Source organism: Lactuca virosa, chromosome 1, assembly GCF_052849685.1.
Source record: "Lactuca virosa cultivar CGN04683 chromosome 1, Lactuca_virosa_CGN04683_v6, whole genome shotgun sequence".
Lineage (NCBI taxonomy): Eukaryota > Viridiplantae > Streptophyta > Magnoliopsida > Asterales > Asteraceae > Lactuca > Lactuca virosa.
The window spans coordinates 149,222,750-149,247,857 of NC_136426.1; the positions used below are offsets into that span (position 1 = coordinate 149,222,750).

The window sequence follows — 25,108 nt, forward strand, 5'->3', positions numbered from 1 at the left end:
TCCTTAATGGCAACATAAGGAATGGAGTCAACCATTAAGCACTCAATCCTTAAAGTCTCAATTCCAAAACTTCCAGAAGAGTTTTGGGGGCCCTAATGACCCCTAAAAATGCAAGCTTTCTGGACATGCATGCCACATGCATGTCCTTTCGCAAATCTAGGTCAAAAGATGAAATATGACCTAGAGTTTCATGCAATGCCCCTAAATCACAACCACATCCTAGATCTATGAGATATAATGTTCTTGGGACTCGGTGAAATCATAAAATTGCAAACTTTATCTCCTCTACTCATTTTATCTTCAAAAATGAGGCAGCATATGGCATAAAATCTAGATCCAAGAAGCATACAACAAAAAGGTGAAAGTTTGAGGACTTACAAGAAGTCCAGAAGCTAAACACAAGGATGATGAGGAATTTCTTGGAGAAACTAAGAACCAAAACTTTTTCTTCTTCCTTCGAAACCACCAAAAGCTTGCGAAAGTGAGCTCAAAAGCTTGAAGAGTGCTAGGGTATGGCCAAAGGATCATTTGGAGGTGATGAGGTCCGAGGGTGAAGGAAACACTAGCCCCTCATGTCCTGCGAATAGGTTCCAAGTTCGAAATTAGGGCTTTGCATCTGATTAGGTGTCACTTCGTGACCTACGTAGTGTCATGTCATGAAACACAAATGATCCATCCCAATAAACGCGAGCATGTCACGACGTGACGATGCTTCCCTCACGTTGTGACCCTCCCAAAACTCATATTTTACTTCACATTTTCATACCTCAAGGATCCAGATGTTACACAAGAAAAAAATCAAATCTTTGGTACATTTGCCCTGGAGACTATCACAAAACCATAAAGAGATTTCTTCAGCAAACATACATGATCTTTATTTGAATCAATGAACCCTTCTGGTTGGTTCATGTAAATCTTCTCAAAGCTCATCTAGACAATGATGCATACATATTTTCTTCGACACCAATCTGATTAAACTGCATATTAATTGCACTCACCATGGCTAATAATATCCAAATCATTTTATGCTTCACGACAGGTGAGAAAACCCCATGATAATTAATTCCTTATTTATGTGAGAACCCCTTTGCTTCCAACTGTTGTTTAAACCTTGTTGGTTAAAATCTAGTAATTCCTTCCTTTCTTTTAAAGACTCGTTTGCATCCTACTAGCTTTTATTCTTTCGGTAACGGAAAAATCAAATCTTTCATTCACTTTTAATGATTGCATTTCTTCATTCATTCTCAACTAGTTGCCAGTGAATATTTGACAGAAACGATGCCACAAGAATTCACACATCCATCACATCTAATAGGAATTTGAAATTTCATTTTCTGCCTTCTTTTTGCTATAGAATCATCCTCATTTTCTTCTCACTCGACACTAGTATCTCTATACTCTTGCTCCATGGTTTGATCTTGAGATTCATCTCGTCTAGGATGTTAAATGATGTTTTGCTATTCTTCAGTTATCACAACTTTGTTTAGGGTTTATGTTACAAACCCCACCTTCAAGTTAGCACTCTGATCATGTTTTCAGGTTTCCATACAAGTCACGTACTTTCTCCTCTCTTATTACACATAGAAAATTCATCAAAGGTAGCGTCTCTGCTAATTATAAAATTTAGAGTCTTTCCTATATTTATACACCACAACCGATAACATTTTACTCCAGTTGCATATGCTAGAGATATGCACTTCAATTTATTGTCATTAATATAAGCGTAAGAAAATCATCCAAATATACGTAAACCAAAATAACCAAAGTGTTTATTAGATCATCGCTCTTGAGGAGTCTTTAAATAAATCGTAGTTGAGGGATACCTATTCACGAGATATTAAGTAACATGTACTATTTCTTCCTAGAATTGCTTCGATAAATCAGAAAAAACTACATGCATCTTGCATGTTACATCAGTGGTTCATCCATTCTTTCACTTTGTTTCGCAGTGGTGTGTACCTTTTATTTTGTAGAAGTTGTTAGTGGTGATGCCTCGCTATACCTTCTGTTTTGCAGAAGTTGTCAAACAGTGCATTGCAAAACTCTAACCTATTATCCATTCTAAATGTCTTGACGTGGTTCCTATATATTTTTTTAAACATAGTCTCACTCTCCTTGAATTTTCAAGCACTTCATCTTTTGTCTTCGGACAATTTAACTAAACCTTCGTTGAATAGTCATCTATGAAAGTCACAAAGCATGATCATCCAACATAAGATTTCACTAGAGAGGAACCCTAAAAATCTAAGTGAATATATTCGAGGATTTCTTGCTTTTGTGTCGACCGAAATTGAACTTCATAATGTGTTGCTTTCCTTTTACTTAGCTTCTTATAATTTGACTTTTCGAGTTACTTCTCCACCAAAAAACCCCGTTTACTCAAGATTGACATGCTATAAAGTGAAATTCGTTCTAACCATTGAATTTCTCCAACTCAAATTTATGGGACATCTCTTTAATCAATAGCGAAGCTTGTAGCTCTAATACCATTTGTCATTAGGAAACAAGAATAAATTATACACACATAAAAAAAACAATATTTATGTGGTTTGGTCAAGGCCCACATCCACAAGAAAGAGCGATTATTCTTATTCACAAGCTTGAAAACAATATTCACAAGCTTGAAAACAATATTCTGAGTGCTACACAACCACGACTTACTAACAATAGGCAATAGCTATCACTCTTTACATATATAGGCAAAGTAAAATATAAATCCTAGTTAAAACTGGACAGGGTCTCCATTCTACCAGCTAATTGTCATTTAGCTAATGGTCAGTCAACCACAGGTCCACCAACTAATATGGCTCGTCACTTGTTGGTTCTCCAGCTGGTGCTAAGTCATCAATACTCTAAAATACTCAAGTCACAAATAAAGGTTGTTGCTAATCCCAACTAGTCAAACGGATGTACCTAAGGGATTCTACCCTTAGACAAGGCTTACATTGTAGAAGTCCATCATGTTTACTCCAATAAGTGTGAACTCGTAACGAGACCCCACATGCGTCTGCCCAGGTGGGAGGGATGCCCATGGAATTTGACTGGGGAAGCCAGTGGTGGGTAGACAGGTAGTGGAGGAATGTGGACGCCAGAACAAAGACCCACTTGCATTGACGTCACTGATTGATTGAAATTAAACCAAGATGAGAGTTAGTTGTGAAAAGTGATTAGAGGTCCATCTTTAATTTATTTATTTATTTAGAATAGAAAAATATTATGTACTTTTACCTTTTCTGACAACTTAACTAATATTAAAATACAGTTATTTGGGAAATAGTTTTTCAAAATACCATAACTTTGAAAAAACCTATGAACATAATCGTTTTATGTATATTCCGTAAGAATGATAGTTTCCTTTTATTAAAGAAGTCTAAGTAATGACAAGACCTGACAAATAAATTCCCTTTTGTATTCTATTTCTTAATGTAATTTTCATTATAGTTCTCATTTCCAAGCAATCCTTGCGAGGTTATAGATCTGATTTTTGTTACATCCTAGCTAGACCAATATATCAAGAACTTTGATGATAACATAGCTGGTTGTGTGTGCATGTTCTTCATTTGATGATCAAAAAGGTTTGGTGTGTAAAAAATAAAAATATACCTCACGATGAATGACAAGCATGTCGCCTGTCAGACTTCCTTTTGCATGAAGCTCTACAGAACACTTGCTCTTCTGATCATGAAAACAGATAAAAAGTAATACATTATTTTACAACAATCACATAGATCCACTTGAACAAAGTAGTTGTAGCTATCTTAGTGAGTTGGGTTTTAATTTCCACTATGATCTGACATGCTTATGTGATCCAGCATATCAAAAAGCCTTATCTATTGATCCAGCAAATCCACTCGTTTATAAGTGGATTAATACTTGGATCGATCCATTTAAAAGTTAGAAGTAGTTTTTATATTTTATAAAATTAAACTTTTATGGTGGAGGTCAATAAAGTCAATAAATTCTTGGCTCACAGATACTAGATAACAAGTAAAACAGAGAACACACAGAGAAGATGTCAAAATGTTTGATGAGAATGATACATGCCTTTTATAGGTGGTGCCACCTGCAATGTCGCTGCGAAGTATTTCAAGCCTAGGAAGGTTTCTCACACAATCGGGCAGGAAAACGATAGGATTGCCATCTAAATATAATTCCTCCAACATGGATAAGCAACTTAAGTCCATGGGAATCGATTCTGTTGACAAATTATTATTTTTAAGTGACAGCCTTACTAAAGATCCCGGTAAAGAAATTGTAAACAACTTCAAATCAGTTGGTATAAGCTTCATAACAGTGATGCCAGTTTTGTTAACCTTGAGCTTTTCTGGATAATCCGTATCCCTAATCTCAAGCCTAGATTGGCCGAGATTACATCCATCTAGGAATAGTGTTTCAACCTTTTTTAACATGCCTATTGTTTGTGGAAGTTTATCAAGCTTGTTGCAATTACTAAGATCGATGAAGACAAGTTCAACACATTGCTCAATTGATTCACAAACCTCAAGCAAACCACTACAGTTTGTAGCTATTAACCTCTCAAGTGCTGGTAGTCCATCAAAGCCACAAATACTATGAAGCTCTTTACAGAAACTTAAATTAAGAATCTTTAATGATCCAAGCAATATTTTGTCTTTTGAGCACGATCCACTCAACTGCAAAATGGAGATAGGATAGAATAGTTGAAATTCATCAAGTCAATATATATGGGTGAATACTAGAAGGAGAGATAAGTTACCTTTTGCCTCTTCAAGGGTCGTTCTCTATAACAAAAGCCAAATGATTCAATTTTGCTATATGACATGTCAAGAGCAACCAAATTCTCCATTGGTAGGTCTGAAGGTATAGACTTTAAAGGAAACCCATGCATACACAACCATCTTAATTCTTCTGGAAAGTTCTTGTAAGACCCATTGAATTTCACATAATTGAGTTGTAGTAGCATTAAACTATCCATATTACTCAATGCATCTAGTTCCAACTCAAAAGTTTTACATAACCTTTTATTCTTAAGCATTCTCGTGTCAAGGGTGAGTCCTTGAGTATTTTCTGTACCCTAACAAAAAAAGTGGATGTACAAAAAGTTTATATATATATATATATATATATATATATATATATATATATATATATATATATACACTTTGAACAAGTATACATGGTCTCTTACCTTTTTTTGCTTCAGCACTCTGGATGAATCCTCATGACACCACAATCGACTTTGCTCTGATGGCTTGTCAAGTGATTCTTCACGTACGATGAATCTTCCCATCTCTTGAAGCAACTGATGCATCACCAATTTGTTATTCCATCCAATACTAAGAAGGCATCTGTCAATGAGATTCGTGATTCCAGAACTTGTCTTTATATCACAAGCCTTTAATATTGTGTCGCAAAAATCTCTATCCATTCCAACAAAAAAACAAGCAATATGCTTGAACAATTCCTTATCATTTCTAGATGGCAAAGAGTCATAGCTCATCTTCAATACATCCATTATACGGGAATCGTTTTCTTTCCCTAGCCCTTCTATGCGCTCTTCCCAATAAGCTGCATCTCGTTTATGTAAAGACTTGCCCAAAACTTCAAGAGTTAATGGATGTCCTCTACAATACTTCATAAACTTCTCCAAAACAATTTCATAGCCTGGCTTGGGATCCTTGGACTTAAGTGCATGAGAACACAAAAGTTGTAGTGAATGAGCCTTATCTAAGCCTTGAAGCCAATGCTCTGCATGCCTGGGAACAACTTCCTTTTTGAATAATGCACAACTCTTTGTTAGCCATGCGTTCCTTGATGTTATTATTATCTTGCTTTGGGGATGAAAACCTTTGTTTCCAAGTAATGCATCCAACTGGTCGAGACTATTGATATCATCAAGAACTAGAAACACCTTTTTATTGGCTAATACATTTTCTATCTTTGAGGTGTATACAGAAACATCATAAACTTGGATCGGGCTTCTTTTTGAAATGTCATCACAGAGCTGCTTAGTTAGATCAAGCAACCCGTTATATTTTCCAGCACATCTCCTACCGATATCTTCAATATAGCTTCTAGTGTCAAATTCACGAAAATGTAACCCATAGACATATTTGGCTAAAGATGTCTTTCCGATCCCGCCCATACCCAAAATAGTGAGTATGTCTCCTGTGTTTGAGGATCCATCTCGCAACCATGAAGTGACAAAGTCAATGGACTCTTCCATCCCAATAAGTGGCTGAGCACTCCGTGCAGGTACATGTAATTTACGGTAGATGTCCTCGACAATTTCTGCAATGAACTTCGTCTCCCGCCTGAAATTTTGAGTTTAATCAGTAAGTGCTACAAAACACTATACGCAAAACTAACAAACTAGATTGGGGATTTAATTTATCAAAAGGTCCAAATAGAAAATGTATCATTAGATTTTTCTCATCAAAGCTATATCATATTTGCACTTCTAACAATGTAAGGGTCGGATTTAAAGAGAATGGGGGGATGCCCCCAATGAGGTATAAATTTCTACATGGAATAAATTAAAAATCTTATCAACTTTTTTTGTACGTGTGGCCCTCAACCATGTTAAAAGGCAGTGTTGCAATGTCTTCATCATTTAGGCTAAGGGCATGTTTGATTTCGTTTTGTGTTGGTCAGACGTTTTTGTTTAACTCGGTCTGGTCAGTGTGTTTGATTTGGGTAGCAAAATATCCGACTCAGTCACATTCCTCCCGTCGTCGCATCCCTTCGACGACGCCAACACCCAACTCACCAGCCTCCCCGTTGTCTTCCTTAGGAACCTCCTTTTTTTGTTCCTTCTCTGAATAGATGCAGAAACATCATTGTGTGTCTTGTTCCGCCAAGAAATACCTCAACATGTCTTCTTTTTATTAAATTCTTCTTGATTTTGAAGTTTTTTTCCTGCCATTAACCCAATTTAATTGTTCCAACTACAAGAATCTATATACATAAATTTGTTCCTACTCGGCTACTCTAAATATATTTGGCTGATTTTATTTGTTTGGTTAATTTGGCTGATTGGTGTAAAAGCTACATGAAGTATTAAACATTGTTCATTTGTGTTAGGGATATTAGAAAAGAACTTGATTTTGTTTTGGTTGATTTGTTGAAAATAACAGTACTTGAAAACTAATTGGTTTTGTCCTAGACATGACAAAAAAGAGACCATGAGTTAGTTGGAAGTTGGAATGTGTGGACAAAACTTTTCTTGAAGCATGTATATGCAAAATAACAACTACCGGTTGGGAGGGTAGTGGCTTAAAAGGAAGCTCACAGAAAGTAGTAGCCGAGAAAATAAAAAACGATTATAATTTTATAGTTGACCAAAAACAAATGAAAAATCGATATAACTAATTCAAAGGGTTGCATATTAATTAGTTAAAAGATTGACTAATTGGAATATTCCATAACCCTTAAAGGATAAAATGAATTTCGAAATCTCCATTCCACATGGGATGGGATATAAAACCTGGAAAGGGATTTAAGGCTATAAATAGGGTGCTAAGGGTTCACACTTTGGCTTGATATTTTCGCCAACTTCTTCCTTTTCTCTCTATGGGACGAATTTCTTAACCTTCCAAGGGTTTGGAGAAGTTTGACCCTCTCTCTCCTAGTTTTCTTTTGGTTCTTTCTTTCGAGTCTTGGGTGTGATTCCATTAGAGGGATTTTACTTTGGGTCCTCTCATCCAAGCAACATGGTGGGATCAAGAAGGTTCAAGAAGATCAAGGTTAAGATACACAAGAGGTTATTCCATTCTTTATTTTGTTCAAACCTAGATCTTAGGGTTCATGTACATTTAGGTAAATCTTTTATTGTTTTTGCTAGCTTAATATAATGTATTAATGCGTATAAAACCCAACACAATGGTCTAGTCACTCATTAGTGACCGTGAAAGATTACATGGCAAACACTTTTCCAAGAATGAACCAAGTTTAAATCTTATCTAAGACACATTAGAGTTGGCCTACATGTAGGGGTGCAACATGTTTCCAAACGGGTCATTTAGCTCGATCGTCAAAGGTGATCTCATCCTCTCCCATAAACTAGAAATACGGGAAAAGTCGTTATAATCGGTGGACAAACTGTATTACTATGAATTCTTATTAACAAAACAATTTGAAAGCTTATAATTCGTAAATATAATTTGCAAAACTTTTGTCTCCTTTTATTTTTAATCAAGTATTAAAATTATCCCTTTGTACCGCAAATATAAAATATAACCAAAACGAAAAATAATCAAAATTTCTACATCTACTCACTAGCTATTAGTATTTTTATTATGTTTGTAATGAAAATAAAATAAATAATGTTGTGTTTATTACTAGGATGCAATACAACTACTTATTTTTTTATTATACTTCATACATATATAAGTTGGATTTTTTATAAGTTTAAATAAGTTTATGAAGTTCATGAAAGATAAATAAGAAATAAACAAAACTAATATGCCGACATACAAAGTTAACAAAGTGTGTGCGGTTGTGGAAATATAAAAAGACCCGGGTTCGAATGGGTTTCCATTTGGATTTATAAAAAAATATTGGGATAAGGCAAATACCATAAAAGTCCCAAGTTTTTCACGCGTAGTTGGGAAAAGCCCTAACATTTTTTTATGGTTGGCCCTGGCCACAACTTTTATGCAGAGGTATCATTCTAGCCCACTTAACCAGTTTCATAGAGTTATATAGTTAACTATGTCACCTTTCTTGCAAAATCAGTCCTAAAATTGGGTTTAAAGTCCAAATTTTGTCCCTGTACTTTGCAAAAAATTACACATGTCCAAAACTCGGTTTAATGTTTTTAAACTTCTTTGTTTTCATTTATTTTTTATTTTTTTTTTTCAAAACTAAACCTAGTTTTATTTTATTTTATTTTTGTTTTTTTTCATATTTTTTTACGTTTTGTTTTTCATCAATTTGATAACTTCTTCTGACCTTTTTTCAAAAAGTGTAAAGTGTATGAATATATTAGACTACATTTCATTTTTGATGTTTGAGTTTTTCTTGTTTTCTATTTTTTTTTTTAATTTGGGTAATTTATGGTTTTTCTATCTTTTTTATTTTTTTTTATTTTGAGTCAATGTGTAATATTTACGATTTATAATTATTAAAATAGGAAAACTAGCTAAACTTATTAAATTTTAACTTGCAAATTAAATCATATTTCTATATATGATATCAATAATTTAAATTCAAGATAATATTTTTCAATCTGATAGTAAAGTAGAATAAAGAATAAAATAAATAATAAGAGTCAGACTCTAAAAATACATGTTACAAGATTTTAAATTGATTTTTTTTCATTTACTTGAATCAAAATAAATAAAAAAATATTAGAAAAATCATATATAACTAAAATTATAAAACAAATAGAAAAAAAAGTTATCAAATTGATGAAAAATAAGAAAAAAACAAAAAAGTAAAAAAAATACAAAAAATAAAAAATAAAATAACAAAAAATATAAAACCAAGTTTAGTTTTGACTTAAAAATAAAAATAAATAAAAATAAAAAAGTTAAAAAACATAAAACCGAGTTTTGGACATGTGTGTGTAATTTTTTGCAAACTACAAGGATCAAATTTGGACTTTAAACCCAATTTTAGGACTGATTTTGCAGAAAAGATAACAAAGTTAACCATGAAACTGGTTAAATGAGCTAGAGTGATAACTCTGTGTAAAAGTTGTGGCCAGAGCCAACCAAAAAAAATGTAAGGGCTTTTCCCAACTACGTGTGAAAAACATGGTGTTTTTTTTATATTTCCCCGATTGGGATATTGTGAGTCCGGACACTATTAGGTTATTAATCCCGACATCAATGCTTGTTTCGTCACTCTTGTGCCAAAAGTGAACGAACTGCTCAATCTTATGGATTATAGACCTATCTCATCGGGTGGTCAACAAAATCATTTCTAAGTTATTTGCTAAAAGATTAAATATGTGGTGACCACGGTGGTATGCAAGGTGGTATGTAAGGAGCAATCGGCCTATGTTAATGATCATAACATATTGGATGGTCCATTGGTGGTTAACGAGGTCACACATAGTCTAAGAAACAAAGAAAAAAATTGCTTATTTTTAAGGTGAACTTTAACAAAGCCTTTGATTCACTTGATTGGAGTTTTTTTGTAGGACGTAGTGAACCAAATGGGTTTTGGTCAACAAAAGTTTCGGGCGATTTTGGTTACAACAAAAGTTTCGGTTCTAGTGAACGGAGCACCTATTGAACAATTCTCCTTGGAAAGAGGGGTGCAATAACAAGGGGATCTTTTCTCTACATTCTTATTTATTTTAGCGATGGAAGGATTTAACGTGCCAATGTCTAAAGCTTTGGAAAATGGTCTTTATCATGGGGTGGGATTGCCTGATATATATAGGGCGTATGGTTTCACTTTTTCAATATGCCGATGATCTCATCTTCTTAGGGGAGTGGTCGAAGGATAATACTACCAATCTAATGCGAATCTTGAGATGTTTCCACCTTGCTTCGGGTCTCAAGGTACATGTGAGGAAGAACACAGAAAAGAAACTGGGCAGAAAACAGGAAGAATAAAAGAGGAACATGGGACAGTTTTTCCTGGAAAAATTGCTTGTTCACCAAGCTTTACTAATAAACAGGAATGGAAAACCCAAATCAAACACCTCTAATTAACCCCTTATATATACTAAAGGAACTAGACTCATAAACTAACTCAAAAAACCTTTAAAAGGAAAAAATTCCCAAAATAACCCTGGTACAAAATACACACCTTTTTTGGAGTGTTCTACTGGGTGGGAGCCTGGGAGGTTAGGGCCAAGATCCATTCATGGTGGTTGTGTGTCCCTCATTCAGCGGACTCCTCGGAAGACTGATGCGGGTTGTGCAAAGTTCTAAATTTTTGTTTAATGAAGTAAAACTCCTGGATTTTTATGGGTTTAAATGTAGATCTAAACATGATAGGGGGTTTTGTTGAGTCCCGGAGTTTGAATAAGTTTGTAATGCTTTGATCACTTGTTTCCCTTTTCCTAGCAACTCGCTAGTGGTTATAAAATTTTTTGCCACCAGCACAGAACCTATTTTTTTGGTGCGATTGGGTTTATGACTTTTCATGTATTAATTAAGCAAATTCGAATTACTGTGGAAATATGGGCGAAAAAGTGTTTACCTTCCTTTTGCGTGCATCCCTTTTAAATTAGCAACTTCAGTAAGTGCTTTAATCCATCGGTCAATCTTTTGAGCCAACTGACGTTTTTTAGATGCATTTTTTTCTGCCTCCATCTTCTCTTTGTGCTCAGCCATTGAAAGTGCAAAGTTACTTTCTTGCTTCCTAATATCGCTGGGCTCGACATGAAAAAAAATGGGGATAACAATTTGGTTGGATGTCATACGTTGCTCAAGGATGAGTACCAATTCATCAAGGCACCATGATGAATTCGCATAATTCTTGGACAAAATGATAATAGAAGCTCTAGATTCTTTAATGGCACTCTCCAATTCCGGTTTGAGATCTCCTCCGGCTTCAATTTCATCATCATCCAAAAAGGTAGAGATATTGGCATCCAGGAGGGCTTTATGGAGATGATCGGTGAAATTATTACGAGTATCAACACCTCGAAAACTTAAAAATACGTCATGTTTATGACGATTAGTAGATGAAGGAGACGAAGATCCTTCTGCAAATTTAGAGAGAACAGTCATTGCGAGTTATGGTAAGGTACGAGTAGTTTGAGACTAGATTTACAATCAAAATAAGAGTAAGCAGTGTTTTTCTACTTGAAGGAAAGTCAAGTCAACGACTACTTTTCATGAAAGATACCTTTTGTCGAAATTTCTTGGAAACTTATCAGAAATTGAAAAAGCTGATTGAAATGGGTCCAGTACTTCAATCAAGGATTTCACCAAACCTAAATGTAAAACTTTTGTAATTATCAAATCCTATTATTTTATAATAAATTAGAGAAATAGTCCTACTAAAAACACAAATTTCCAAAATTTGGTTCATTTTTTTACCCAAATGTTTTAACATGATTTCATCCACATAAATAAACTTCCTTTTTCGATGCATGAACTATATTATCATTTTTATAAGTAAGAAAACCCTAAAAAAACCCAACATATTATTATTCGGTTCGGTTCGATGCTTGAAAAAACCATTATGTTATTTTTGTATACAATCAAACCATTTTATTTGTAGATCATGCATGTAATAATGCTTTGTAAACGACAAACTTTTGAAAACCGATATGCAAGCATTCACTACAAACTAAATGATATTTAGTGTATATTTTTTTGTGCCACTATATGATGCATGCAGTAGCACATTCTAAATGTTACTATAAAAATTAATGGTTTTAATCACACTTAATTTTTTATACAACTAAAAGTCATGTTTATTAGTGGCATAATAATTTATAGCGACACTATATGTTTTTTTTCTTTTTAATTTAATTACTCTTTTTTATGACATTGAAGCTATTGAGCTATTATTTTTGTTTCCATCGTTTTCCCACCGGTTACTTTTCATTTTCATGTTCCCTCCTTACAATTTCAGTAAGTTAGGCCAGAAGAGGCACAATGCCCTCATAACTTGTAATGCTCTGATTTCGGAACTCGTAATGCTCTAAACTCCATCTATGCTCTAACGTCCATCATTGCTCCGCCAAGATGCTCATGTCGTTATTGTCGGTTATTCCTCGTCATCCTTTCCCACCTCTGTCCCGTATGTTTTTTAATTACGTAATCCATCACCATCACGCCAATTCTTCGATTTTGTTGTAATTTCATCATGTTTAGAATTTTGGTTGAATTTTGTTTATTTCATCGCTTCTAGTTTGCTACATGAACAATCAAGTTTAGCATTAAATTTGTCGGAATGAGTCAATATATCCATTTCCATTAATAAAGATATAATCAAACACTTCAATGGTGAGTGGTGATTCATTACAAGTTGCTAGTATTTAATCATACTTAAATCTTAGATTGAATCATAAAATTCAGATTTTACTCCCAAGCTAGGGTTTATGACTCTACAAAGTTCATTAATCCAAAACAACCAATAAAATGGAGATTTGATCTTAGATTAATGAACTAGTGAGTAGATAAAGATAGAAAATTAAATTAAACTACTCATTTTAAACAAAATTATTCGAATTCATTTTGGAAACCAAACCCTAGATCGGCTCAATAGCTTAAAAGAGAGATTTATATCTCGTAAAACATCAATGATCTTTTACAAGCTTCAACTCTTCAATCTCCTTCCAAATCACATATTGATCTTCACAATCTTCAAACATAGTCATTCAAACCCTTCTCATTCCTATCACTTAATCTAAATCTATCTTTTCTCTTTGAGGAGCTAATGAAAGCTTATTTCTAAACTTTGGGGTTTTGGCAACTTAAACCCTCATAAAGCTTATTTCTTCGAATTAACCATTAATTTGACAAACCTTTTATTTTAACTTTACAAAACTATGAAACAAAGTCTCTTGATATAATTATTTTTCATTTTAGTCCATTGATTAAGTTAAGACTCGACATTGCAAGTATGGCCAATTGGTCACTTCTAGCCCCTACCTCCAAAAATTATTATTCAAAGTCCTAATAATATTGAACATTTATCAACCTTCTTAACGTTTTTAATAAATATTGTCTAATAATTATAAACACTTCTAATATTATATATTTATAAATAAAATGCTAAAATTACCTAAAAATATTACATTATAAATAAACTTCGTACTCTAAAACGCTATTGTACAGCTTCTTCACTAACTAGGATTCAAATTCCCCATTTCCATGAATAGAGATGGAATCAAACACTTAAATGATGAAGAGGAGGTTTATTAGTGATTCATTCAAGTTTGTAGCATCTAATCATATACAAAACTTATATTAAATCATAAAATTTGGATTCCTTCTTAAGTTAGGGTTTATGACTCCATAAACTTCATGAATCCAAAACAACCAATAGAATGGATTCGAGCTTATATTCATGAACTAGTAAGTATATAAAGTTAGAAATCAAATTAAACTCTTCATTCTAGAAAAAATGGATAGGTTTTGGAAAACAAATACTAGATTGATCCAATAGCTTAAATGAGATAGATTTATACCTCACAAAGCTTCAATGATCCTTTCCATGCTTTAATTCTGCAATGATCCTTTCCAAGCTTAAATTCTTCAATGTCTTTCCAAATCACCCATTGGTCTTCGCACTCTCTCAAGTATCTCCACCGAAACCCTTCTTATCCCCCTTACTCTATCAATCTCTTATGTCCGAGGAGAAAATGAAAGCTTAGTTCTCAACTATAATGCATTTTTCAAACAAAATTTTCATATTTAAATAAGGATAAATCATTGATTTTCCAAAAACTAAGTCAAAGAACATAGGTATCATCACAAAATATCAGAGTATCAAAATATGTGGAATCGCGGAAACTGTAGGTGGATGTGTACAATCAAGCCATTGCCTTTCCGCGATCATCTGAAGTACCTAAAACACAATATATCAACAACCGTAAGCACAAAGCATAGTGGGTTCCCCCAAAATACCATATACAACATATATAACATGTAGTTGTATCGGGTCCGTAACAACCCCGAGTCCGTACCAACCTCGAGTCCATATTGACTCCGACCCCAGATCGGCTCCATCGGGTCCGTATCAACCCGAGTCCGTAGAGACTTCGAGCCCGGGTCGGCTCCATGCATACAAGATACAATCATACCAACAGTAGTCACAAAGACACATGCACAAACGACACCAAGTGCCCTATAGTATAGTATAGTATAGTAAGAGGACACACCTCGTAGATAGTAGCTAAGACACAATAACTCTCACACGAAGAAGAACAATAATATGAAATACATATTCAGCAATAAGGAAGTACCCACTCAGTCTACACTCTATAATCCCCAAATTGACTAAAAAGTCAACCATGGTCAAAAGTCAACAGTCAAAGTCAACTTTGACAGGTTTCCATGTTGTGGCCACCCGTAGCTACGTCGTGGGCACTCGAAGACAAATGAGTCATGTGAAAACCAGCCGCCATGCCATGGATACTGGGCACCAACAAATTAATGGATTAAGATGTTATTCCTGAATCCCAAAACCTATAAAACTCAAATATGATTTCCCTCAAGGTCTTGATGGATAAAGTTTCCAACTTTATCCATTAAGACATCTTATTAACAAAAAATCTCAATTTCTAAGTTCTTAATGACAACACCAAGGCATGGACTCACCCAATAAGCCATGTAAGTGATCTTTCCAACCAACCCCAAGGTTAAGAAGCAGGTAATGCACTCAAAGGTTTTGGAGTTCACCCAAACTCCAAGAACAAGAAGATTTGGCACCAAAAGCTCATAAAATTACCTAGAATTAGTTCTAGATAATTAATGAGCAAGGTAGAGAATTTTTACCTTTAATTAATCAGAAATGAGATGAAGATGATGGATCTAAGTTGAAACGACACTCCCAAGCAACACTAAAGGACTCCTTCTTCCTTAAACCTTTACAAGAATGGAGCTCAAAATCTCAAAACACACAAATAGAGGTTAGGGTTTGGATGGGGTTCATTCTCAGAGGGTAGAGGCTACCAAAGGAGGCAACCCTAGGAGTTAGTGCCCTTAAATAGGGTACCAATCCTGAAATTAAGGTCTTAGGCCCAAAACGGTTGACACGTCGTGGCATATATAACGTCATGTCATGGCTCTTCGTGGATGTACGTTTTTTAATTAATGAGTGCCACGCCATGGCACTACCAATGCTATGTTGTGGCCTAAGTTAAAATGATAAAAATAAATAGTTAAATTTAGAAATGAATACCTGGAAAGAGGATATTACAATTCTCCCCACTTGAATCAGATTTTGCCTCTGAAATCATCTACATTAAAATTAGTAGGTATGCATCTCTTCCTCGGGTTCCCAAGTCCACTCAGAACCCTTCTAGTGTTGTCACTGCACCTTTACTAAGGTGTTGTTTGTTTTTTTTTCTAAAAAACCACTTCTGACTACTTATTGTTGTGCCGCACAGCACACGCGCATCACTTGGTCCTTCACAGCTGTTTGTTTTTTAGAAGACTTCTTAGTTAAAAATTGTTGCGTGTGTGCTGTGTGGCGCAACACTGGACCCTCTGCTTCAAATCTCTTCACACCTTACTTTAAGGTCCGATCACTTTTCCCGAGTGTCTGTGGATGATAAGCAGTACTGAAATATAATTGAATACCTAAATCCTCATGGAACTTCTTCCAACATCTAGAAGTAAAAAGGACATCTCGATCTGAAACCATAGAACTGGGTACACTGTGACAAGCAACCACCTATTGAACATGAATCTCAGCCAGCCTCTTAGCAGAAGAGCTGTCACGAATAGCCAGAAAGTGAGCATTCTTTGTCAAATGATCCACAATCACCCAAATGGCATCATAACCCTTTGTCGTCTTCGGTAGCTTCGTAATGAAATCCATGTTGATATGTTCTTATTTACACAATGGAACCTCCAGAGGCTGCAACTTGTCGTGGGCGGGACTGATGTTCGGCATTGACATTCCGACAGGTCAAGCACCATTTGTAACGCTTAGTTCCAGTATGAATTTATTTCTTCAATTGTTGATTTTTCCTGTTGAACTCGGCGAGTTGAAAGCTTCAACTCGGCGTGTTGAGTGGAATTTGGCTGTGGGAATTAATAGACCAACTCGACGAGTTGGGGTGCCTCGACTCGACGAGTTGGCGACTGGGAAGGAAACCCTAATTGTTAGGGTGTTGCACCATATTTAAGGGCCTTAAGTCTCTTGGTTGGCCTCCATACCATCCTCATATGTCCAAAAAACCCTAAAAGAGTGTATCATCATCCTTGAGAGTGTGTGAGCTTGTGGAGGGCCTTAAGAGTTGATATTTTGCACATTTTTAGAGGATCCTTAAAGTTGAAGGTGCATAGCTTGGAGGGAAGATCTAGATCTAGAATCTCCCAACCAATTTCAGTCATTTAGAGCTATAAAGTTTATACCTTGCTTTGTTATCTTCTAGATCTCTTTGTTTGGAGTTTTCTCTTGATTTTTGGATTATACATGGATTGTCGAAGAATTTGAGGTGTCCAGGGGTTATTATGTTAGATATGTCCCTTTCATGACCTCTCTTAGCTTAAAGTGGCAAGGTTTACTAGGTTCTAGGTCCCATTCATGAAATAAGTCCTTTATTAAGCCTATGTTGAGCCCTAAAGCTTCTTTCTAGCATGCATGGACGTAAAGTTGGAAACTTTATGTGATTTCCTAGCCTTTGGATGTCAGATCTATGTTTTGGGACTATGTTTTGAGAGTTTAAGGGCTTAATGTGTTAAGCCTCACTCTTTTGGGACTAGGGTTCGGGTTTGGGCTCGTTGTGGTGGTTCATAAGGGTAAAGTTGGAAACTTGACCCTTCTAGACATCATTTTGGAGAAGATCTGAGATTTGGAGTTCCTAGATTCGATGGAAACAACTTAATGCATTAAGCTGTTGAATTTCTGGCCAACTTGGCGAGTTCATTAGTGAACTCGACGAGTTGATAGGATTTTTCCCGATCTGTACAGTGAATGGAGAAACTCGACGTGTTGAGGGACAACTCGGCGAGTTGGGTCAACTCAGGCTGTTGACTTTGACTTTTGACTTTAGTCTTTGACCAAGTTTAACCTGTAAGGGGGGTTTTAGGGAATTGTGAGTTGAATTTAAGGAATTGTTTCTATTTAGGGGTTGACCCTAAGTCAAACTGGTCAAAAAGTCAGTGGTTAATCTTGTTGGATTAGGTGTCTAAGCAATAACTAAATTGGTATATACTTGAATTAAAAAAACAGAGTCCATTTGGGTTGCCTTCTTCAAACCTAGTAGTTGAATAGAAAGACTTTTGGAGAGAGAGACTGATTTATTGATTTATTATATGATTAATAAATAGCAATAAACGATTTATTAATATATTATGAGAATAATATATTAACTATAAATAGTATTATTTACTTTAGAGAATTAGTGTTAATTTTGGGATTAATTTGATTAATTAAAAGTGCAAGGACTAAAAAGTTGTAATTGTTCAATAGCTGAGCAAAAGAGGAATTCTAGAATTTTCCTAGGTTGGTCGAATTTTTGAGAGGCTACTAGGGTTTCTGGAATATTCCATATAGATAATATGGATAATAAGAAGCTAGATACTTATAAGATTGGATATTACCGAATTTGAAATAATAGTATCATGTTCAAATTAGGGTTATCTAGGGTTTTCTTGTCAACTATAAATAGGGGTCCTAGCATTATGATTATCGGCCATCACTTCTCCTAAGTGAATATCTGAAAATTTACCTCTCATCTCCTCTCTCTTCAAGTTTCCTAGTTGCTAGGGTTTGGGTGTGAACCATCAGAAGCACGAGATTTCTGGTGCTTGCTTCCAAGAGCTATTGAAGAAGGAATTCATTTTTTTTATTTATAAGCATAATCAAAAGGCATTTCTGAAAATCAACGTACAGGTGCTTTGATTTATAATCCTGAAATTGAAAAAGAAGCAAGACGTTTGGCGAAGGAAAAGAGAATAGAACGTGGTCAAACTTCAAACCCTCACGGGGATCCGGAGGTTGACACCGCTTCATCAGTTGACACGGAACCCAATTCTAGTCCCGACCCTCGCCAAGAAATTCCCGAAACACCACCTCTACAACAAAATCCACCCATTATTGAACCAATCGCAATGGCGGACGGGGGAGAAGGTCCCGAGTTTACTTTGAGGCAAATGATGGAAACCAATGTTACACAAACCACAACCGGTATCAATTACCCGGTTTTGGAAGGAGGCTCGGAGTTGAAGTCAAGTTTAGTCCATCACCTTCCAACTTTTCATGGATTAGATAATGAAGACCCTCATAAGAACTTGAAGATGTTCCACATTATTTGCACTAGTATGAAGCCACAAGGGTCAACCGATGACCAAATCAAGCTAAGGGCATTCCCTTTTCATTGGCCGATAGAGAAAAATATTGGTTATTTTATCTTCCACCGGGGTCAATCAACTCATGGACCGACATGGTAAGAGCTTTTCTTGATAAGTTCTATCCCGCTTCAAGAGTCTCAAGTCTTAGAAATGAGATTTGTGGAATCCACCAAGGTCAAAATGAGACTTTTCATGATTATTGGGAGAGGTTCAACAACTTGTGCTATAGTTGCCCACAACACCAAATTCCGGAACAACTCCTCATTCAACACTTCTATGAGGGATTGTTGCCGATGGAAAGAAGACTAGTTGATGCCTCAAGCGGTGGTGATGTCTTTAGTAAAACTCCACAACAAACAAGACAACTCTTCAACACCATAGCCGCAAACTTCCAACATTTTGGCCCGCGCCAAGATATGAAGAGAGAGACACAACACAAAGTTAATGAATTGGGAACATCAAACCTAGAGTCTCAAATCAAAGATCTAACCTCCGTTGTCCAAAAGCTAGCCATGGGACAAACTCCACAAGTGATGGTTTGTGGAATATATGCAACAGTGGGACATCCTACAGATATGTGTCCCATTCTTCAAGAAGATGCGGAACATGTAAACGCCACGGGAGAGTTCCAAAATTACCACAACAAGCCATCCGGTTATTAAAATGCTTACAATTCAAGTTGGAAGCCCAATCCCAACATGAGCTACAACCCAAGACCATTGCCTCAAAATGCATTGGTTAGACCTTCCTATCCAACACCACAACCCCAATACCAACATCCACAACCACACTATCAACCCAAACCGCACCCTCCACATCATCACCAACAACCTCCGCAATCCCAACCGAGTAGCTCCGGAATGTCCCTTGAAGACATTGTCAAATCCTTAGCCACTAGTACCCAACAATTCCAAAAAGAGATAAGGACTAGTATCTCCAACCTTGAAGCACAAATGGGAGATATAGTTACATCTATAAGCAAGTTGGAATCCAGTGGTAAACTCCCTTCTCAAACCAAAAAGAACCCAAATGTCAATGTGGTGACCTTGAGAAGTGGCAAACAAGCCGGAGAGAGTAGTTCAAAGAAGAAGCCAAGGGATGAAGAGGAAGAAATAGAAGTCATTCCCATTGAAGAACCTATAGTCAAGAACGATGCACAATCCGGAGTTCCAAAGAATACTATTCCCCTCGTAACACCAATAGCCACTCAACCTCAATTCCCCTCCCGACTTGCAACTTCAAAGAAGAACATGGAGGAGAAAGAGATTTTGGACACCTTTCGAAAGGTGGAAGTAAACATCCCTCTACTTGATGCAATCAAGCAAATCCCTAGGTATGCAAAGTTTTTTAAAGAACTTTGTACCAACAAGAGGAAGTTGAAGGGAAATGAGAAAATTTCAATGAATGAAAACGCATCCGTGGTTTTACAAAGGAAGCTTCCACCTAAGTGAAAAGATCCGGGAATGTTTACGGTTCCTTGCAAAATTGGGGATGTAGCTTTTAGTAGTGCCATGCTTGATCTTGGTGCTTCTATTAACGTCATGCCCTATTCGGTGTATGAATCTTTGAATGTTGGGCCCTTAAGTGAAACCGGTGTCATAATCTCTCTTGTGGATAAATCGAGTGTCTTCCCTAGAGGTGTTCTAGAAGATGTTTTGGCGCAAGTGAATCAATTGGTCTTTCTGGAGGATTTCTATGTAATTGATCTAGATGAGCAAGTATCCTCCAAATCGGCTCTAATCTTACTTGGGAGACCATTTTTTAAGACGGCTATGACAAAGATCGATGTGTATGCGGGAAGTTTGACAATGGAGTTTGATGGTGAAACAATAAGTTTTAATATTTATGATGCCATGAGATATCCTAGTGATGTTTCATATTTTTACTTTGTCGATGTTGTCGAGCCAATAACCCAAAAATTGTTCGAGTTGTCTAATCGTGATGTTTTGGAAATGATCTTAAGCAAAGGGTTTGATTATGGGAAGCTAGCCGAACAATTGAAGCGTTATTCTTTAGATCCGGAGATTGAGAAGTTGGTCAATAATTTGGAGGTGAAGAAATCTACAAGATTTGATGTCAAGCAAATTGAGTTGCCCCCGACCCACACGGAGTTGTCACCATCCCTTATTCAACCACCCAAATTGGTATTGAAGGTCCTCCCCCAACACTTAAAGTATGCTTATTTAGGAAAGAATGAGACCCTTCCGGTTATTATTTCAACTCACTTAACCGATTGTGAAGAAGGGAAACTCCTTAAGGTGTTGAAGGAACATAAAGAAGCAATGGGTTGGACGATCGCGGATATCAAGGGATTGAGTCCCTCCACTTGCATGCACAAAATTTTAATGGAGGATGAATGCAAGCCAAGCCGGGACGCACAAAGGAGGTTGAACCCACCAATGATGGAAGTGGTCAAGAAACAGATTTTGAAGCTCCTTGATGCGGGAATGATCTATCCAATCTCGGATAGCAAGTGGGTGAGCGCGGTGCAAGTTGTTCCAAAGAAGACGAGAATCACGGTGGTCGAGAACAAAAAATGTATGATGGTCCCCACCCGTGTGCAAAACAGGTGGAGAGTATGTATTGACTACCGCAAACTCAATGCAAGCACACGAAAAGATCATTTTCCATTGCCTTTCATTGACCAAATGTTAGAAAGGTTGGCCAAAAAATCTCACTATTTTTGTCTTGATGGGTACTCCGGTTTTCACCAAATACCGGTGGCACCGGAAGACCAAGAAAAGACAACCTTTACATGTCCATTTGGCACTTTTGCATACCGGAGAATGCCATTCGGATTGTGTAACGCCCCGGCCACTTTCCAACGTTGTATGGTTAGTATCTTTTCGGAATATGTTGAAAATATAATTGAAGTTTTCATGGACAATTTTACGGTATATGGCAACTCCTTTCAAGAGGGTTTGACCAATCTCACCAAAATTTTGAAAAGATGCATTGAAACAAATTTGGTTTTAAACTTTGAAAAATGCCATTTTATGGTGAGTCAAGGTCTTATTTTGGGTCACATTGTATCAAAGAAAGGAATTGAGGTAGATAAGGCCAAAATTGATGTTATTCAAAGCTTACCTTACCCGACTTGTGTTCGGGAAGTTCGTTCTTTTTGGGCCATGCAGGTTTCTACCGAAGATTCATCAAGGACTTTTCGAAGATAACAAGACTAATGTGCCAACTCTTGCAAAAGGAGGTCGATTTCGAGTTCAATGACGTGTGCAAAGAAGCTTTCGACAAGCCCAAGGAATTGCTTACATTCGCCCCCATCATACAAGCACCAAATTGGGATCTCCCCTTCGAGATCATGTGTGATGCAAGCAATTATGCTATTGGCGCCGTTTTGGGTCAAAAGAATGGAAGAGCCTCCCATGTGATCTATTATGCATCATGGACACTAGAAAACGCTCAAAGCAACTACTCTACCACTGAGAATGAGATATTGGCCATAGTGTTCGCTTTGGAGAAGTTTAGGCAATACCTACTTGGTACCAAAGTCATAGTGTATTCGGATCATGCGGCTCTCAAGTACTTGATGACAAAGAAAGATGCAAAGCCAAGACTCATCCGGTGGATCTTATTGTTACAAGAATTTGACTTGGAGATTCGGGACAAGAGTGGATGCGAGAACCTTGTTGCCGACCACCTAAGCCAGATCATTTCAAATGACACTCCTCTCCCGTTGGGGGACGAGTTTCCGGATGAGAATCTATTTTCCCTTATTCAATCTACTCCTTGGTATGCTGATATCGTTAACTTTTTGGTCACAAAAAGGTATCCCCACACATTCTCACGTGCTCAAAAAGACAAATTAAAAAGTGATGCAAAGTATTATGTGTGGGGTGAACCTTATTTGTGGAAACATTGTCCCGATCAAATCATTAGGCGGTGCGTGCCCCAACAAGAGCATCAATCCATTTTGCAATTTTGTCATGAATTTGCTTGTGGGGGACACTTCGGGACTAGCCGAACTTTGAGAAAAGTTCTTGAGTGTGGACTATTTTGGCCAACCATGTCACGCGATTGTTACATATTTTGTAAATGTTGTGAACGGTGCCAAAGAACGGGAAACATTTCACAAGAGAACCAAATGCCCCAAAATCCACTCCTTGTTTCTGAAATTTTTGACGTATGGGGGATTGATTTTATGGGCTCATTTCCCGTCTCATTTGGCAACGTTTACATATTGCTCGCAGTTGACTATGTCTCTAAATGGGTTGAGGCCAAAGCCACAAGATCGGATGATGCCAAAATGGTTATCGACTTTTTAAAATCTAATGTCTTTGTGAGATTTGGTGTGCCTAGGGCTTTGATTAGTGATAGAGGGACCTATTTTTGCAATAAGATGATGGAGGCCTTGCTAAAAAAGTACAACGTGACCCATCGTGTTTCTACCGCCTACCACCCTCAAACAAACGGTCAAGCAGAGGTTTCGAATCGTGAAGTGAAGAGCATTCTTGAGAAAAGAGTGAATCCGACGAGAAAAGATTGGAGTTTGAGGCAGATGATGCCTTATGGGCCTATCGGACCGCTTACAAGACCCCGATAGGAATGTCCCCATTTAGGTTGGTTTTTGGAAAGCCATGTCATCTACCCGTCAAATTAGAGCAGCGTGCATTTTGGGCGGTCAAGCAATGTAATTACAATATTGATGAGGCGGGGAGGCATAGGAAGCTTCAACTCCAAGAGCTAGAAGAATTAAGAAACGGCTCCTATGAAAACTCAAGAATTTACAATGAGAAAACGAAGCTTTTCCATGACAAGTCCATCACTCGGAAGCATTTTGAAACGGGGCATAGGGTCTTACTTTACCATTCACGATTGAAATTATTTCCGGGCAAGCTAAGGTCAAGATGGATTGGACCTTTTGTTGTGATAAAGACCTTTGACCATGGGGCGGTGGAAGTTCAAATTGAAAAGATGGGACAAATTTTCAAAGTCAATGGGCACTGTTTGAAGCCATTCTATGAAGGTTTCAATGCTAATGCTCTTGAAATCATCCATTTTGATGTCCCGATGTGTTGAAGCAAGCAAGGAAGACGTGTCGCCAAAGACGTTAAAGAAGGGCATTTTTAGAAATCTATGCTTTAATCCTTTTCCAAATCCAAATAAATCATTTTAAAACAGTGTTTTCGGGATTTTGAAAGGTTTCACCCTTCATTCCAACTTTTGTCGAAAATTTTGAAACCGGGCCTTACGGGGATCGTTTTGAGCTAAAAATCAAGTTTAGTGGAAAATCTCATTTTTCTTAAGTGCAGGAAGGGCTCATGGCCCGCGTGAGAAACATGAAGAATGGCCCGCGGCCCCCATGGATCAAAGTTACAATTGTCGTTCAGCAAATGCGGCGAGCACGCGGTCAGAGCTATACCCGCGTGAAGGATCAGACTCATTCCAAGCAACTCGACGCAGCCAGCACGTGGCCCGCGCCCAGCCCACATGGGTGTTTCCAACACTTAGTTTTTTTCCAATCGCCTCAGTTCCCGCGGCCTCCGTGCAGCTCGAGCAGTGCCCACGTAGTGGTTCAGAACATTTTGACAAAAGTTGACGCGGCCAGCACGCGGCCCGCGCCCTGCCCGCGTATTACACATTGACTGCGATTCTTGGATTGTTGACTCGTTTGACTTTCTTTGATCAGGAGGTTTAATGAGTTGACCAAACATTGACTGGGTTTGACCTCTATTGACCAAAGATTAAACATCCCTTTCACTCTTCTTCTTCATTCTAACCCTCCACAACCTCACCATTCTCTCTCAAACTCTCAAGAACACCAAAACCCACTTCTCACAAAAATCCAATTTCCCGGAGTTCTACCGGTCGTAATATCGTCAAACCACCGACATTCTCTCCCATTTTCCAAGCTCTACAAACCCCACCCAAAATCCGGTCCTATCTGTGGCCGGAATTTTGGGCGCCACCACCACCCACCACCGCGTTCTTTCGCATTTTCCGGCTAACTCCAGCCACCATTGGAGATTTCGAGCACAGGGTTTTGTTTCTCTCATCAAGGGCTTTATAACCATACCAATTTTCCCCCAAAAACTCACCAAAAATTTTCGTCAAATTCCAGGTGCCCCCACTAGTTTGTGGAGTTGTTTTAGCGATTCAAGCATCAAATACGGAGCAACATCATAAGCTTGGGGTGTCTTGGAGAATCTCTTTGGTGGCTCTCAGTCCGC

General features: G+C 37.1%; 2 protein-coding genes across 3 annotated transcripts; one reads left to right on the forward strand and one right to left on the reverse strand.

Moving 5' to 3' along the window:
- Positions 1-2,539: 2,539 nt before the first annotated feature.
- LOC145160012 (disease resistance protein RUN1-like) lies at positions 2,540-11,723 on the reverse strand. Of its 2 annotated transcripts, none has more exons than XM_079079075.1 (6): positions 11,140-11,723; positions 5,168-6,293; positions 4,736-5,053; positions 4,045-4,652; positions 3,604-3,672; positions 2,540-3,119 (listed from the first exon to the last, which is right to left on the reverse strand). In XM_079079075.1, the coding sequence occupies exons 1-5, from the start codon at positions 11,670-11,672 to the stop codon at positions 3,657-3,659; spliced, it is 2,601 nt and encodes an 866-aa protein (XP_078935201.1). In that variant the 5' UTR covers positions 11,673-11,723; the 3' UTR covers positions 2,540-3,119; positions 3,604-3,656. The 2 variants fall into 2 exon arrangements, with proteins under 2 accessions (XP_078935201.1, XP_078935198.1); XM_079079072.1 differs by having other exon boundaries at positions 3,604-3,675.
- Positions 11,724-23,483: 11,760 nt separating this feature from the next.
- LOC145121965 (uncharacterized) lies at positions 23,484-23,957 on the forward strand. The gene has a single exon (XM_079057645.1). It carries the CDS (start codon positions 23,484-23,486, stop codon positions 23,955-23,957), a length of 474 nt encoding a protein of 157 aa, XP_078913771.1.
- The last annotated feature ends 1,151 nt before the right edge of the window (positions 23,958-25,108 follow it).